This window comes from Lissotriton helveticus, chromosome 9 (genome assembly GCF_964261635.1).
Source record: "Lissotriton helveticus chromosome 9, aLisHel1.1, whole genome shotgun sequence".
NCBI lineage: Eukaryota > Metazoa > Chordata > Amphibia > Caudata > Salamandridae > Lissotriton > Lissotriton helveticus.
In genome coordinates this window covers 1,274,111,419-1,274,128,934 of record NC_136070.1, presented here as the reverse complement: position 1 = coordinate 1,274,128,934, position 17,516 = coordinate 1,274,111,419, and the positions used below count along the sequence as shown (strand labels likewise).

General features: G+C 42.7%; 1 protein-coding gene across 1 annotated transcript in view; it reads left to right on the top strand.

The window, feature by feature from the left end:
• Window positions 1–17,516, top strand: part of TTLL3 (tubulin tyrosine ligase like 3) — a 162,469-nt gene that overhangs the window by 100,499 nt on the left and 44,454 nt on the right. The window contains exons 7-8 of the mRNA XM_078661848.1: window positions 886–947; window positions 16,246–16,374. Coding sequence (XP_078517974.1) covers window positions 886–947; window positions 16,246–16,374 — 191 coding nt within the window. The remainder of the gene's footprint in view (window positions 1–885; window positions 948–16,245; window positions 16,375–17,516) is intronic.

Below are 17,516 nucleotides of genomic sequence, written 5' to 3'. Positions count from 1 at the left end.
CAAGGGCGAGAAAGAACACTTCTACATATTGAAATTCACATGTCTCTGCAACATTGATGGGAGTTGATGTTTGTGAGCAAACAAGAGTATGTTATAAATCTTGGAGAACCAAACGGTGAAAGCTGTTTAACAGCAAATTCCTTTTTGGTTTCTTTAGTTTACCATCCCATGTTTGACTCCAGCTTATGTCCAGGAGGGTCGGATCCATGCCCACAGAAGATACATTTACATTATATTATTTATGTGAATTGTTATATGGAAATCCACCTAAGATAAATTTACCATTTATCATGGATAACCACACAAAATACATGAACATGTTATTATTCATGTAAATGGTAGTCATGGATATTCCCACAACATACATGTACAGCCTAATATGAATGTAAATGGTAGTCATGGATATCCAACCAAGATACATTGACATGTTATTATTCATGTAAATGGTTATCCTGGATATCCTTGTAAGATCAATTTGCATACATGTGAAAGAGGAACCTATCTTATTGCATAGATCAGTAGTTTCAAATACTGTGTCTGTCTGTGTAAATGGTTCTTGTTTGTACACGAATCACCGAGTACAAATTTAGTTCAAGTGGATAACTTCTACACCTGGCAAGCTTCCAACTCTTTTGGGCCTTATAGAAGGACCCTCCTGCTGCTTATTTTCAATCAACCTTCCCCTCTGAGTCTGTCACTCGCAGGAGTTTATTTTTAAATTCTATTTCCATGGTTGAAATCATACACCTTCATCACAAAGAATAGATTTCACAGACTTTCTTTGGAAAATATTGACCTTCCTTTCAGTAAGAGGAGGATTTAAAATCTTTGTCATTGGGCTCATTGTAATCCATCTTAGCATTAATGTGGGACTCTTCTCCTTAGATGATGACGCCGCTGAGGAGGACGAGCGAGACGACGACCCCGATGGGACCTACGACCTCATGGTTAGCTTTTGAGTTAATTTCTTATTGAATGCATTTGGGTCAATTCTTGCTCTGTAATTATTATTGAACAGTCAGATGATGCTGCTTGAACGCCATTATCAATACGTCCCAGGTGCCTGATGAGCACATGTGCCCATTGTTAGCACCCCTGGTCCACCAACACAACTGAGCACACAGTGTGCTGCAGTCTTTGTGTGCTCCTTTCTCTAGCACCACTTTCTTTTCTAACACCTTTCACTGGTACAAAGTTAAGCTCTGCCTAAGGCGAAGGGAGCATTCCACCATTTCCATAGAGGTGTAAACGATTACAAATGAGGAAAGGTTTTTGCGTGTGTGTGTGTGTTTGTGTGAGTATATGTGTGTGTGTGTATATATATATGTGTGTCTGTGTCTATATGTGTGGGTGTATATATGTGTGTATATGTGTGTGTGTGTGTGTGTGTGTGTATATATGTGTGTGTATATCTATATGTAGTAGTGTGTATATATATATATGTGTGTGTGTGGGTATATATATGTGGTATTACCTACTGGCGGTCGCCAGTAGGTATATATAGTTAGGATTTTTTCTCTATGGGATTTTTGAAAATTCTATGTCTAATAACTTTGGCGTTTGTGGACGGAATTGGCTGAAACTTTCAGGAAAATTGCACATTTTGTTTCTGAGCAGCCCTTGAAAATTTGGGGGGGGGTTCGTCAAGGGGGGGCCGAGAAAAAAGGGGGGTCCCAAAACGTGTTTTTAACATTGAGTTTTCCATAGGGCGGTTGGCCTCACTTTTAGCCCGAACGGCTGAATGGATTTGCATGAAACTTGGCAAAATTGTAGGGACTGGTAGCCCGATGTGCCTTTTGTAGGTCTCAATATATGTGCTACAGTGGATTTTGAGAAATTAACGTTTAAAAAAAGATATATATCTGTAACAGCGGACCGGGCAGCGCTCCAGGACGCGTACTTTTCGCGCAACGGAGCTTTGTGAAGCGAAGCTGATTGGTTCTCCGGCGTCTGTCAACATTCCAAACAGTCCGTAGCGGCCGCCATCTTGTCTCTCGGTAGGATCGAGAGACAAGAGGAGGCGAAAGCGAAGGGGCAAATGACCATAAGGGGGAATAGTAGATCCTCGCTGACCCCCTAGGTTTGATGTGGAGGTTTTAAAAGGGCCCCGCGGGGCAAAAAATAAAATAATAATAATAATCGAACGGCTGAATGGATTTGCACGAAACTTGGTAAAATATTAGGGACTGGTAGCCCGATGTGCCTTTGCTAGGTCTCAATATATGTGCTCCAGTGGATTTTGAGAAATTAACGTTCAAAAAAAGATATATATCTGTAACAGCGCTCCGCTTCGCGTAACGGAGGTTTGCGACGCTGATTGGTCATTCTGTCACTGGGCTATAGTTGGGCTACATCTGGCTGATATTTGGGCTACATTTGTTTTTTTTCGTCTCTGGCGGCCATCTTTGGGCTACATTGGGCTACATTGGGCTTCATTGGGCTTCATTGGGCTACATTGGGCTACATTTGGGTTCCAACATATATATAGGCCAATGTAGCCCAATATATATTTTTCAAAGTTAATTTTCGTAAAAACCACTGGAGCATATATCTTGAGACATAGCAAAGGCACATCGGGCTACCAGTCCCTACAATTTTGCCAAGTTTCGTGCAAATCCATTCAGCCGTTCGAGCTAAAAGTGAGTCCAACCGCCCTATGGAAATGAAGGAAATGAATGGGTAATTTGTAATTAGCAAATAGCTCATCGCAAACTAGGAATGGTAAAGAATCGCTATTTATTCCTTAAAGTTCGCTATTTAGGAAATGCAAAAAACTTTGATGATACATATGGCGGTTCATCTCTAACAAGATAAGAAGCATAGGGATAGATTTATGATGACTGGCGCATCACCAGGGATGTGTTAGTCATTCTGTGCCGCTGTTCCGTCACCTATGGTGTGCTGCATTTACAATGCGGCGCATCATGGGGCAAAAACAGCACAGATGCGTGATGTATCTGTGCCGTAAAGGTGGCGCATTGCTGGAGTTGTATCGCAAGTGTGATGAAGCTCCAGCAAGGGTCGGGGGTGCCCCTGTCGCAGGGTTTCTGTTCTCACACAGAACTGTGGACAGAGGATTGGAACCTCGGCGAATTAGGGTGTCCCAAAACTCACCTTAGTAATCAAAAACCCCTTAGCAAGCTAGGTACAGTGTCACATTGGATATAACAAACTCTCAATGTTTAGACAATCCAGAATATGAACTTATAGTACCTCAGGATACGTGGAACTCATGAACAGTCGGTCGTTATATATTTCTTAGAAACCAGAACATGGAGTTAAGAAGAACACATGTGTATTTGAAATGTTTATTTACTAATGCCGTCTTCTCAGGCGTAGTATCTTAGATAATACAAGTACACATATTATCAGTAGCAAAATTACCAGCATAGTTACTAGTACATAAAAAGCGAATGGTGACAGTATGTTAACATGCTGTAAATGAATAAGAGTTAGCAACACTTATAAGCAGCCGCGGGCCGTGGAGGGAGTTACGGTGGGGCAGGGAGGCGGGGAGGGGGAGGGGCAGGGTGGAGAGGGCTCCACCCTGCTTCTCCCCCTCCCCGCCTCCCTGCCTCACCGTAACTCCCTCCACGGCCCGCGGCTGCTTATATCTCACCCTCCCTAATACACATATTATATTATTTGCTAAGAAGGTCTCTTTGTGTTGGTTTAGGGCGTGCCCATACTTTAGTGTCTTAGATTTGAAGGAATCACATCAGCATACACCAGCTCTCTCTTCATGTGAACCGCATCAAGTGTTGTGTATGTGTGTTCGGCAAAGCAATATAAAACCCGCCTCATGCCCAGAATTGGCAGAAGTTGCACTTATGTTATGAGTATGAAGTCGTGGAGATCAGACCTCATAACAATTCTGTATCGTGTTGTTCTTGAAACTTTAGCACTCGCTGTACAGATATAGTTTAACAAGCAAAGCAGATAGTAGAGCAATAACATATTATTCTCATGTAAACCACGATGAACTACTAGGTTGAAAGCTAAAGCAACAACTAAGTGTCGTGTGCAGAAGTTGCAAAAAAGGAAAAATGGCGTTTAAACCGGTAATGAGCCCATGCTAACTTAACACGTTGTAAAGATATCCAGGACGTAGATGACACCTCCCCATGATCCGGAAACGAACTGAATAAGATAATAGAAGTGCCATCTCATGAGAGCAGATTGCAAGTTTATATGTGGACGGTCCGCAAGGTAAAGCATTAAAAACTAGGAAAATTTAATGCTAAAGAAAAATAAAACAGCCAAGTACTTTATCGAGTCTTAAGCCAATAGGCAAGGTAAATAATAAAAACTTGACAAATAAGTCAATGAATTGTCAATGAAATGCTAGTACTCAGCATATCAAACATGAAAAAGGTCTATGACATAACTGTGTATGCAAAATAAGCTGCAACAGCCTCCAATAGGAAGTCACCGTCTTCATCCGAAAACAGTTCAGCCATCCAATTTAAAAGCGGAAAAGAACATACGTGCTCTCCCAGCACCGGATCCTCTATCACCATCAGAGGACAGCTCGGTGGGTTTTCAAGAAAGCTCTGTTCCAAGAAAGACTGTGTTGCCGCCAGTAAATTCCAGGGACCAATTAGTCCATGCATCAATGCCACAGCCATAATCCTTTCGCCAGGACAAACCAACTCGTGAGTAATGATAGGAGTCATCAGCTGATTAAAGTCGACGTCAGGAGAAACCGGTCCGCAGAGACACAAATCAATGGCCCAATCGAAATCACAGGTCAGGCAGTGAAATACAGGCTGGACACAGGTGAAGTAGGAGAATCGAAAAGATAATCCATATGCCGTGCTTAATATCGCCAACGGCATTGTGCCATAATATTCTAGCATGCGATTGCGGAACAGTGTCAGCAGCTGCAGGGCGGGAGGTTGCATAGGAGGGACATCCATATTTAAAAATGTAAAAAAGCACAAGAGCGTCCGCTGGTAATGCAAGTAAAAATGGCAATCCACGAAGCAGAGTGGAAAAAATCGAATGAAAGAAAGCAGGGATGACTCCAAAGATTTTCTCAAATGAAGTCACGAGACCACTGGTAACAACTTTAAAAAAGTGCGCCAGGGCCTTTGTGGAGGATGCGTTAGAGATAGTCCGAACCATCTTGCTGAAATGGAAAGGCAAATCTGAATTGAAAAGGGTCTGCACCTCTGTACGGGTGTTCGCTATGTGAAGCACGAAAGTTTCACGGGCCGAACTCAAGGCCACCTCTCTCTGAGACAAAAGAGCTCTTATTCTTGCCATGCCGTTGAAATCTGCTCCCAAGGTTGGTATTTGTGGCGAGATTGAAAACTCCCTATGTTCATGTGTGGGAGGAAATAGAACATTTCTGCAGCAAATAACCCGTTCACTTACTGTTACGATAAAAGGAATACTTTTAATTAACCCAGAACAATCTTCATTATTGAGCATCAAATAACTACCATTTTCCAACAACTTGAACGTGGGGATGATAGCAGGAACTGGCGTGCCTTGCAACACGCAAGCCATATTTGGTCGGTGTTTGTTGCATGAACCGTGTAACTGTATGTGCCTACACATTAGTGAATGATCTGGCGTCTCAGTGCATTCCTCTCCATTCAGATAAACTTCTTGATCATCTTTGAAACATCTGTATGTGCATGGAAGCGACCAGACCTCATGAAGAAAAGCACTACCTAAAGGTTCATAACGACCTATTGGTATATATTTCATACAATTTGAAAACTTATATAAAGCAAAAGGCAGCGTTATTAAACCATGGATAAGGCACGTTGCCAAAAAACCCGCAATCCTCTGCTGATGATGTCACTGAGCATGTCATGAATGATGTAATATGTGACATCATCAGCAGTGGATTACGGGTAATAGTATCTCTAGTTTACTCCCCTATAGCTGTCTTTCTTTTAACATAAGTGTCTGTTTCCTTCCCTTATACTTACTGTTTTTGGTTCGCTTCCGGTTCGCGTACCGGCGAGCGAACTGGGAAGCGAACTAAGAGAAATAGAGGTTGGCACAGTTCCAAATATTGTACCAATTTTTTAATAACGGGGAGGTAGTTCTGAAAAGAACTTTTTTTTTTATTGTTTTTGTTGTTTTATATTTTTTTTATTATTTTTCGGAACATTTTTTTACTTTTTTTTAATTTTTCTGAACAGTTTTATATTTTTTTGGGTTTTTCTTGGAGGGGGCAATGAAAACGATTCATTGTAAAGGGCTCAACAGGAGCAACAAAACAAAAAAAGAAGTATTTATTATTTTGGGCGTTTCGTACAAACTTGTATATGATAGTCAATAGCTCTGTTGATCAGAGTGATGCTTCTTTCTCCGTAGGAAATGAATCCATCGCAAAATACGCAGATGTGTTTTACTTCACCAAATTTCATTTGTATATTTGGCACCATCTCCCTGCCCTCTGGTCCCGTTACTTCCGGTACAACAGATCTTCTGGCCATAATAGGGAGATTATCTAGGTCGTTCCGAAACTGTGCAGCACTGTAGTTGTTAGGATGCCACCTAGTCATATGGCGATGCATTGTGTAGTTTCCGAAACTGTATTTTTTCTCGGTTCCTCTGGACAGTCTATCTTGACATATAAGGCAAGTTACGTATCTTGCATTTACTTTTTTCTGACCTTTGGGAATTTTAAAAAATTGCCAAATGAAGTTTTCTTTCCGGTGAGACGTCCTGGGCTGCTCAGGCAAAAACTGCCTCTCTTCGTGCTCGTCGTCCTGTTCCTCTTCTTCCTCTTCTTGTTGAATTATAACTTGAGCAGGTGGTCCACTCTTCCTTGGATGTGGTGGAGGTGGTGGGGAAGCACCAGCTGAAGCTACTAAAGAAGCCATTGCTCAGTGATCACAAAGGGTCTTTCTCTCACAATGATGAAAGTCAGAGTGAGGAAAGAAGGAGGGATTTTCATCATTTGGGAAAAACAAGAGTTCTCAACCAATGAAAAGTGTTCATTTTAGATTATATGACCTAGTCTTACATCATTAGGAAACCAAAAGTGAAATGAACCAATGAAAAGTGTTATTACCAAGTCACATGACCTGCTGTGTTTACGTTAAGCGCTTTGCAGGGCCTCCCGGTTTGCTTCCAGAAACCTGCGCTTTGCGACTCGCTTCGCGTACCAGTTCGCTAACGTAGCACGTCATATGACGTATCACGCGACAACGCGAAACGTCATGCGGACGGGAGGCGTCACGATGTTGTTTTCTAACGCGGCAGTTGCGGTAAAGAAACGTTTACCGGCTCGCGGTCTATTTCGCGGCATCAAGGTCAGCTAACGGGAAGCTTCCCGATTCGCGAAGCGGGAACGAAGAAAAAAAAATATTTAAAAAAAAAATTATTCATAAACATATAAAATATATTTTTGGATTTAAAGAAGAATACATTTTACAGCTACAGATATTAGCTGTTAAAAAACCAATGAAATTCACTGAAAAAAACCATAGGTTATAGACCATATATAGTTAGGAATTAGCATTTACAAAACCTTGAAAATTCACTGAAAAAACCATAGGTTATAGACCATATATAGTTAGGAATTAGCATTTACAAAACCTTATTTTACTCACACAAAACCATTGAAATTCCATATATAGTTAGTTGCACTAACTATATATCGCGCACCCGCAATCCACTGCTGATGATGTCACATATTACATCATTCATGACATGGTCAGTGACATCACTGATGACATCACTGATGACATCTCAAATGACATCACTGATGACATCACTGATGACATCTCATTTGACATCAATGACCACATCACTGATGATATCATTCATGTGACAATACAATGCATCTCCGCACATTTTAATATAACCTCTGTTTCACCCAGTGTTAAATACAGAGTATAATTTTTGAAACCATTGACACACCAATACTAGTTACTACATACGCACTCACTGATTCCTACGTCTACACACACATTCACTCATTCACCCATACAATCATTCATACATACAATCACTCATCTTTACAACACTATCATATGCACTCATACACCTATACAGACAGTCACAGTCTGCCACTCATCCATGGAGTTACTCACTCACCTAGTCAGTCATGTAAAGAATCAATGACACTTCCATTTTCTTGTCTATACAGTTAAACATAGAGCACCTTACATTTTCAAACATATACTAACACATACTTACCTTCTTATACAATCATTGATACAAGTACACATTGATCTGCACAGAGTCACACACCTCCCAGCCAGCCACACACACACTCAGTCTCCCATACAAATACTTGGGCAATCAATCAATAACCCATATAGTTACTCATACAGCTACTGATCAACACATGCAGCAGTTTACAGAACAACAGACATAATGATGCACAAATTAAGACAGTTTAGTCACTAACCCATGCACTCAGTGAGACACATTTAATCACTCACTCATACAGTCAGTCATGCACCTACTAAATCCTTCGTCCAGACACTTACACATCCACTCAATCTTCAATATGTAAGACATATTTAAACTTTACAGAAACAAAAAATCACTGGATGTTGTTATCAGTCATGTCATCAGTGATGTCATTTGAGATGTCATCAGTGATGTCATCAGTGATGTCACTGACCATGTCATGAATGATGTAATATGTGACATCATCAGCAGTGGATTGCGGGTGCGCGATATATAGTTAGTGCAACTAACTATATATGGAATTTCAATGGTTTTGTGTGAGTAAAATAAGGTTTTGTAAATGCTAATTCCTAACTATATATGGTCTATAACCTATGGTTTTTTCAGTGAATTTTCAAGGTTTTGTAAATGCTAATTCCTAACTATATATGGTCTATAACCTATGGTTTTTTCAGTGAATATATATATATATATGTGTGTGTGTATATATATATATGTGTGTGTGTGTGTATATATATATGTGTGTGTGTATATGTGTGTTTGTGTATATATATTTGTGTGAGTGTGTATAGGTGTGGATGTGTGTGTGTGTGTTTGTGTGTGTGTTTGTGTGTGTGGGCCATATTTTAGATTTTCTCTAATCCTGGGAGTGGAAGCTGTGCACCTCATTGGGCTGGGGAAGTAAGCGTCACTGAGGTCCACATGGGATAGTCCTTGCCTGTTTTGCTGAATGCATTTGAGATGTCAGCCTCGGGGCACAGTGATTAGGAGTTGGAGAGCCGGAGAGGAGCTCTGTGATTTCTGGGCTAAGAGGAGCTGTAGTGTGAATGATTCACTTACAGAAATTATCTCACAACCCAGACACTTCAGCTGAAAGTGCACACTTATCATTTTTAGAGTCAGATTTGCATGTAGGGAGAGGGGCTGTGGCTGAAGGGGGGCTGTGGGGTGTCTCTGTTGCATGCACGGTTGTTTTTGTGGAGAATAGCAAGGGGTGAAAATTTCTGGAAATGATCCGTCCTCGTTTAACGGGTGATAGTGGGACTTCTAGGGGGCAGATTTTTAAGCCCCTCTTGCCACTTTTGTGTCATTTTTAACATGGGAAGAGTGACGTAAGGGGGGTGCAAGGGACTTGTAAATTAGCCCCTGGATATCCAAATGGGAAACCCCTACCCCATTGAGGTAAAGTTAAAGTATTGTGAGAAGGACAGAGCTGGATGATTAAATCATCTTGTTGTAGTAATCCCAAATGGGTTGAGCAAATCCAAACTCACCAGAGACCATTTGTTTGATTCTATTTTTTTTGTTCCTGGGGTCCCAATTATTATTATTTTTTTTAAACCAAAGTCTAAAAGAAGAAACACAAACAACATACAATTGGCCCCCACTTGGCGCGCAGGCCTGTGGCTTTCTCAAAGGAAGCAAGGGTTGTAACAAAGAGATATACTCCTGGTTAGATACTCTCAAGGAGTCACAGGGGAAATGTGCTCTCAAACCTGGCAGGGCAGTGTTTCACTGTGACGGCTTGTCTGCGAGATCTCCATGTGAGCCGCAAACTTTTATTTCTCGAGATATGTGAGAAAGCAAGTCCTTTCAGGTCGAGGGTTCTGTCATCTCCCGTACTGATGTGGTCACTGAAGAGGCACCTTCTTGCACAGAAACAATCTTAAGAGGCGTTTTCCTCTTTCTATGTGTGTTGCAGAAAGCAGCAGGTATAGAAAGAAGACAATGTGGAGACATAAAGATATTTCTCCTTGTTTCGCTTCACCTCGGAATGTGGAATGATCTGACGCTTCCCCATGTTTACATGATTTTGAATTAAGGAGCAGCTTAAAAATATGTGGGTGTTGCGTGAAAACACCCACTACCACGGCCAAATAACGCCTCCCGAGTGCAGAGTAAGCGCTTCGTGCCTTAATCAGAATTCATGAGGCCAATCAAAGCCACGCACGGTGGCTCTGCGTGGCTTCATAGATCGAAGTCCGAGCCCTGCGTCATGCATATACTACTTTACGTGGTGCAAAAGTGATGAAAGTTTTTCATAAATAACCCCCTCATTTTGTGTGAGTTCTGGAATTACTACCATTGGCGCTGACACTGCATAATTAACAATTTGCATTGTTACCGCCATGATTTTACTCCCTCCAGAATTATAAATCCAGGGCCGAGGTATTGAGAGGGGGTCAAAATCTGCAGTTGTGCCATCCTTATGTGTGCCCTGGCATGCAGTGCTAATTCTAGAACCCAGAGTTATTCATACAGAGGTCCTGCCAACTTCATGGGTACTGGCTGAGTACGTTACAAGAAATGTAAACGTATCCTTGAATTTGGGCACTCCGATATGGTTCGTCAAAAGAAGACAGACTCCTTTGAAGGATAATCAATTGTTTATTCCAAGATATTCTTTTTCTTGGTTGACAAAGAGTTCAAGTAGATCAAGTATTCAGATATGCTTCATTGGACCACATAGAGGTCATTACTGGTAAGTTTCAAAAGTGTGCTCCGATGCATTTCGGGCAAAAGGGTGCCCTTTGTCAAGGAGCTCTGAAAACACAAAATAGAACGCTTTTACGATGCTGAGCGGAGCTCATGAAACAGAGTAACAATTGGGTGACTGGTGTTGATCAGGGTGTGTGAAAAACATGCAAAATTGTGCGAACGTGCAGGAACATTGTGTTGGGTGTCAACGATATAAGAAAAACCTTATAACCCGTAAAAGATCTGAGCAAGGGTATGCGGGGGCGTGTAAGGGTTGTGTTCGATACCGTGGTGTTTAATATTCCTTATAGACTGTGTGGGGTATAGATAAGGAGATTAATGGGGCGAAAAAACGCGGAGTGATAAAGTGACATTACTTACATTCCATAATCATGGAACATAGTTGAGCTTCTGAAACAAAAAACGCGGAAAAGCGTGTTAGTGAGGGTGTCATTCCCGATGCAGTCGGGTAGAAGTTAAGTTGTAGATCAAGACGTGCGGACTTACTTGGTTAGTAGGTTCGAGAAAACAGCAACGAAGTGACTGGTGGGCTCATAAGAAAATAGCGGAGTGTTGCGGAGTGAGTAGAAGAGACACCTCGCGGAGTGGGAGACACGTGATGTGTTGGTGGAAATGGAAAAAGGACTCAGTGAGAATAGTGTGTGGATCGGCCATATTGGAATGGCGTGACAAAGTGAAATATCAATGCTCAAGTATTATAAGCTGGAAATATGTACAAAAGGGAACAGATGTGAAACAAATATATACCCCAAGTGGGTGTTACAGGAAACAACTAAGTTCAATTCGGTCGTTAAGACCATATGGCTTCATCGACTGAAGTCTGTAAATCCAGGATGTCTCTCGTTGAAGGAGTACTTTGTTGTTGTCTTTACCTTCCGTTTTATGAATGATTTCTAACACCAAAAACTTCAATCGGGCCACATTATGGTGAAGTTCATTGAAATGTATGGTAATCCGCCTATCTTTGCATACACTAGGGGTACCAACCTGAAAGAGATCCTATCTAAGAAATCAACTGAACAATCCCCTCATACTGGCACACGTCCATGCCATAACTGCAACAGTTGCAACAACGTCATCAAAGGTAATTGCATAAGTCACCCCATGAGAGGATTTCCAATCAAACTACATGTGGATGCCACCTGTGATTCCACCAACCTTATATATCTACTGAAATGCCCCTGTGGTATGATATATGTGGGCAAAACCACCAGAAAAATTAAAGTCGGCCTAAACGAACATACATCAAACATCCGGACCAGAAATCAGAAATCAAGCATTGCCATACATTTCAATGAACTTCACCATAATGTGGCCCGATTGAAGTTTTTGGTGTTAGAAATCATTCATAAAACGGAAGGTAAAGACAACAACAAAGTACTCCTTCAACGAGAGACATCCTGGATTTACAGACTTCAGTCGATGAAGCCATATGGTCTTAACGACCGAATTGAACTTAGTTGTTTCCTGTAACACCCACTTGGGGTATATATTTGTTTCACATCTGTTCCCTTTTGTACATATTTCCAGCTTATAATACTTGAGCATTGATATTTCACTTTGTCACGCCATTCCAATATGGCCGATCCACACACTTTTTTCACTGAGTCCTTTTTCCATTTCCACCAACACATCACGTGTCTCCCACTCCGCGAGGTGTCTCTTCTACTCACTCCGCAACACTCCGCTATTTTCTTATGAGCCCGCCGGTCACTTTGTTGCTGTTTTCTCGAACCTACTAACCAAGTAAGTCCGCACGTCTTGATCTATAACTTAACTTCTACCCGACTGCATCGGGAATGACACCCTCACTAACACGCTTTTCCGCGTTTTTTGTTTCAGAAGCTCAACTACGTTCCATGATTATGGAATGTAAGTAATGTCACTTTATCACTCCACGTTTTTTCGCCCCATTAATCTCCTTATCTATACCCCACACAGTCTATAAGGAATATTAAACACCACGGTATCGAACACAACCCTTACACGCCCCAGCATACCCTTGCTCAGATCTTTTACGGGTTATAAGGTTTTTCTTATATCGTTGACACCCAACACAATGTTCCTGCACGTTCGCACAATTTTGCATGTTTTTCACACACCCTGATCAACACCAGTCACCCAATTGTGACTCTGTGTCATGAGCTCCGCTCAGCATCGTAAAAGCGTTCTATTTTGTGTTTTCAGAGCTCCTTGACTAAGGGCACCCTTTTGCCCGAAATGCATCGGAGCACACTTTTGAAACTTACCAGTATTGACCTCTATGTGGTCCAATGAAGCATATCTGAATACTTGATCTACTTGAACTCTTTGTCAACCAAGAAAAAGAATATCTTGGAATAAACAATTGATTATCCTTCAAAGGAGTCTGTCTTCTTTTGACGAACCATATCGGAGTGCCCAAATTCAAGGATACGTTTACATTCCTTGTAACTTACTCAACCAGGAATCCACTTTGACGTACATGGACGGTTACGCCACTTGTTGGAGCACCCACAACTCAACAACATTATTAGAACTATTCACAGAATTTCTTCTTAAATTAATCGTGCGCCACGCCTTCTGCCTTCAAATCTCAAACTTCATGGGTACGACATTAATGAGTTTTCAGGGCAGATCCCCTGAGTAATAAGCGTTTATGAGGGAACTCAGTATTTCCAAGCAGATACAGGGGCAGGGGAAAAGTGGGCGCTGGTCCACGGTCCCCTCCTTTCAGGGGGTCGCCTGATAGAGACACATCTGCTCTGCAGGGAGTCTTAACTAGACTCCCTTGAATAATTCTTAAGAAGATTGTTTTAATGACCATTTTCCTTTCATTTATTTTTAATGTGGGTGATGTGTGACTGTCTATTACAGACTAGAAATGTTGTGTTCATGTGTCATGCAACATCCATAAAAAAGATTCTTTTAGTTCAAAACAGGACCTCACATATGAGAAAAGGGAGGGTGTCACAGAGATTATGTGCAGTATTATTAGCAAACTGCTGCTGTGTTACAATATTGAAAATGTACATCAATATCCCTGAATATTAGATGTAAACACATTTAGAATTTGGACGACTGTACTGTCAGTGACCTGACCAAAGAGGGCGTGAAAGAGCTGAAACTGCATCATAAATTCAAAGCTATTCTGAGCAGGGGCTCCCATATACTTGCCTTGGGCCCCCAAAAAATCCGTGCTTGCATACCGTAAACCATGGATCTCTCTTGTGTAAAATGTGCTTCGTGGCGCATGCCCAGTCCAGATAAAGAAAATGCCTACGTGTTAAAGAAGTTGCCAGGAAATTAAAGTGCTCCCCAACTCCACCCCCACTTTGACCCATTACTTTAAATAGCACAGAGGGATCAAGCTTCATTCTCCCTATAAACCTGCAGATGGAGTTACTCTCAGGAACAATTGTTTACAATAGACCCAAATCGTACCTTTGCCATCTCAGTGCTTTGAGGAATTTGGCTAAAATCTAAGGGCCTCATTTATGAAAAGTGACGCATCGCTGTGAGAAAACAGCGATGCTTCACTTTTCATTGCGCCCTCCTTGTGACACCAATGATGCGTCATATTTACAGTATGACGCATCATGACGCAAGGAGTTACAGATACGTCAGTATTTCTGACGTATCTGTCGGCGCAAAAATGACGCATTGCTGGAGTGTGTCACAAAAGTGACGCAACTCCAGCAATGGGTCATTACACATGGGCCAGTCCCATGTGAAATGTGCTTGCGTGAGTCTTACACCTGTCATGAGGCAGGCGCAAGATATTGACGCATTTTCGTCTTAGAAGTGACGCAGTGCAATCTCATAGATTTCACTGCGTCACTTTTACGAGGCTTACTTGCGTCAGAACGCCCCCCCTGCATACATTACACCTGGCGCAGGTATAATGTGGCGCAGGGGTTTACAAAGTGACGCATCTACCTAGATGCGTCACTTTGTAAATATGACGCAACATGGCGTTTTTTTTACCCTGGTTGTGCGTCACAAAAAGTGACTCACCGGCAGCGCAAAAGTGACGCACAGCCTCATAAATAAGCCCCAAAGAATTTTCCAGGCAGTTCTGAAGGGACTCTACTGAACTAAACCATAGAAACCAAGTACTCTCAGGTGAGCCTGAACTTCACCATGGCTGTTCTGAAAGTCACAATCACTCCTCTACAGACTCCCTAGGACATTAAAAAAATAGATAGGGCCAATCTATGCCTTAAAATCCTAGAAGATGCTACAGGCAGTTCTAAAGAGGAGCTTATCAAACATTCCAGTGCTCCCATGGGTGCCAGACATGCCTGGTCCCCCTAGTGGTCGTTAGGGGGGCTAATCTCCCCGCTCTTAGAATTTTTTTAAAATAGTGCGAAAATGGTGCATTGTGCATCCAATGTACCAAAACTTTGTCTAAGAATCTATCGGTTGCGCTGGCAGTTTCAGTTATTATAAACCTTCTCCGAGGAGACATTGCGGAAAATTAAAAGTACCACGCATTTCATAATCTTAGTTCCTGGCAGTTTTCCGGTGTCAGTGTTGGCGCTCTAGTGCTAGCGACGAGGGACAGATTTACTAATATTCGGTGCAACGCGACAGCACCTCCCTGTGCTGCATCAAATAGAGAGGGCAGGAATGTGTGTCTCTGCTAAGCTGTGGTGCCTTCCTCCTCTCTCTCTGGGCTGATGCCCACTGTGCAGCCTCGTGCCAACAGAGGCACCCTTGCACTTGTGTTAGACCCAGAATTGTGCAGGAAGGGGCACATTTCTACACAAAAACAATCCTTTGAGGTTTTATTTCTTTTTCTTTGTGTGCTGCAAAACAAGGAGAAACAAACATCAATCTCCTCGTTGCGCCTCTTCTGGGAAGGTGTAGCATATCGACTGATCCCAGGATTACTAGTGGTTGTAAATTTGGAAATGCGCTATAAACCATGGATGAATGCATGGGAACACCAATGCTCTACCCAAGTAACGCCTTCCCAGGGCAGAGTGGCGCAAGACAACCCTTAATAAATCTGGCGTCTAGTGCCACTTCTATGCTGGTGCCCTTATGCTTATGCCATTTCCAAGTGTTAGTGTCAGTATCCAGGTGTTATAACATACCCCTGTCGGTGCTTCAGTGTGGGTGCCCTTGTGTCAGCACCTTGACACCACGGTTGTGGACTTATCAATGTTCCTATGTCAGTGTCACCATGTCAGTGTCAGTGTCCCAGTACCTGTGTTCCACCATCAGTTCCCCTTTGTCAGTATGCATTTCTTTCTTTAGTTATTCAGTGTTTTCTATAGTGCCAACATGACCCATTGGGTATTAGAGCGCTTCACAATTCCATGTGATCAACCGCTGCAAGTCTCAAACTCTTGTTCTCTCCCTCTTGTCTAGTCAAGGCTGGTTCGGAATGAGATGCCCTATTTCATCTGGACCACGCGGCGGGATTCCTACGACTGCCGCTTCCTGAAGAAGGAGCAGATGATGAACCACTACGCCAGGGCAGGATCCTTCACCACCAAGGTGGGTCTGGTGGCACCGGGGGTGAGATTGGCTACTTCTGCTGGAAGTTGTGGAGCCGTCTCTGGTTGGGATGGTCCATGGCTCTGGTCAGCGTAGTTCAGTTCTCAGTTATTAGTGAATGCCGCTGCTAGTTCAAGGTATTTTTAACCATAGATTAAATGGGGCTAAATTGAGCATTTTGAATCACAATTTTGTCATGGAAAAGTCCTGACCGCTTGTGGACAAGAGGCGGCTGATGCAAGCTGTGGTACTAGTGTCTTATTTCCAGCAGTGATTTAACTGTCACTGTGACTGGGGTGCCGGAAAGTCAGAAGTCCCCCAGCCCTCTTCCTCTATGGCATTCAGAAGCATCCCTGGGGGGTGGCATTTGTGACAGAAGAAAGGAAGCCACCTTGAGAACTTGAGCGCCTAGAAACATTGCGAGTTGCAGGGGCCCCCGCTGGTTGTCAGTTGTTTCGACTTATTAACTCCATACATTTGCTGTTTTGGACCCACTCGATTTCCCACTAAACATTGGGGTTGATATTATGTGTTGGCATGTAGTTTGTGTAGTTTTTGTACCTGCCTCTTCCATGTCTGAACTGGGGTGGTGGAGTGGGCTAAAGAATGGTGATGGATTAAACCCAGATCTGTTGACTTCGGGGTGAGTGTTTGATTTGCTCGAACGCTCCTTCCATCATCCTCTTTTGTTTCGCTTTGTTCGCCCTAAGTTGGCAGGGTATGCTCAGACCTGAGTCCCTTGCTCACTTGGCCAGTGGATTCAAGATAGCCTGGCTGATGAGGATTATGAATCCGAAACCGGTCCCAGGATGCTTGTTTCCGGTCCATGGAAGACATGGCTTGGCAGTTCGGGCTGGACTGTTCCCATGAGGCACAGGGTCAGACTGATTTGCATATGGCCATGTCTGAACTGGGGTGGCTGAGTGGGCTAAAGAATGATAATGGATTAAACCCAGATCAGTTGACTGGGGGTGAGTGTTTGATTTGCTCAAACGCTCCGTCCATCATCTCCTTTGGTATCGCTTTCTTCCATTGTGACTGCTCTGCTTCCCGCCCAGTTTTTCTTGCTTCTCCTTCAAGCTGTTGTCTTCCCAGCGGTCCCCTCCTGGGACTCAGGTTCATCGAGAGCTCCCTCAAGGGCG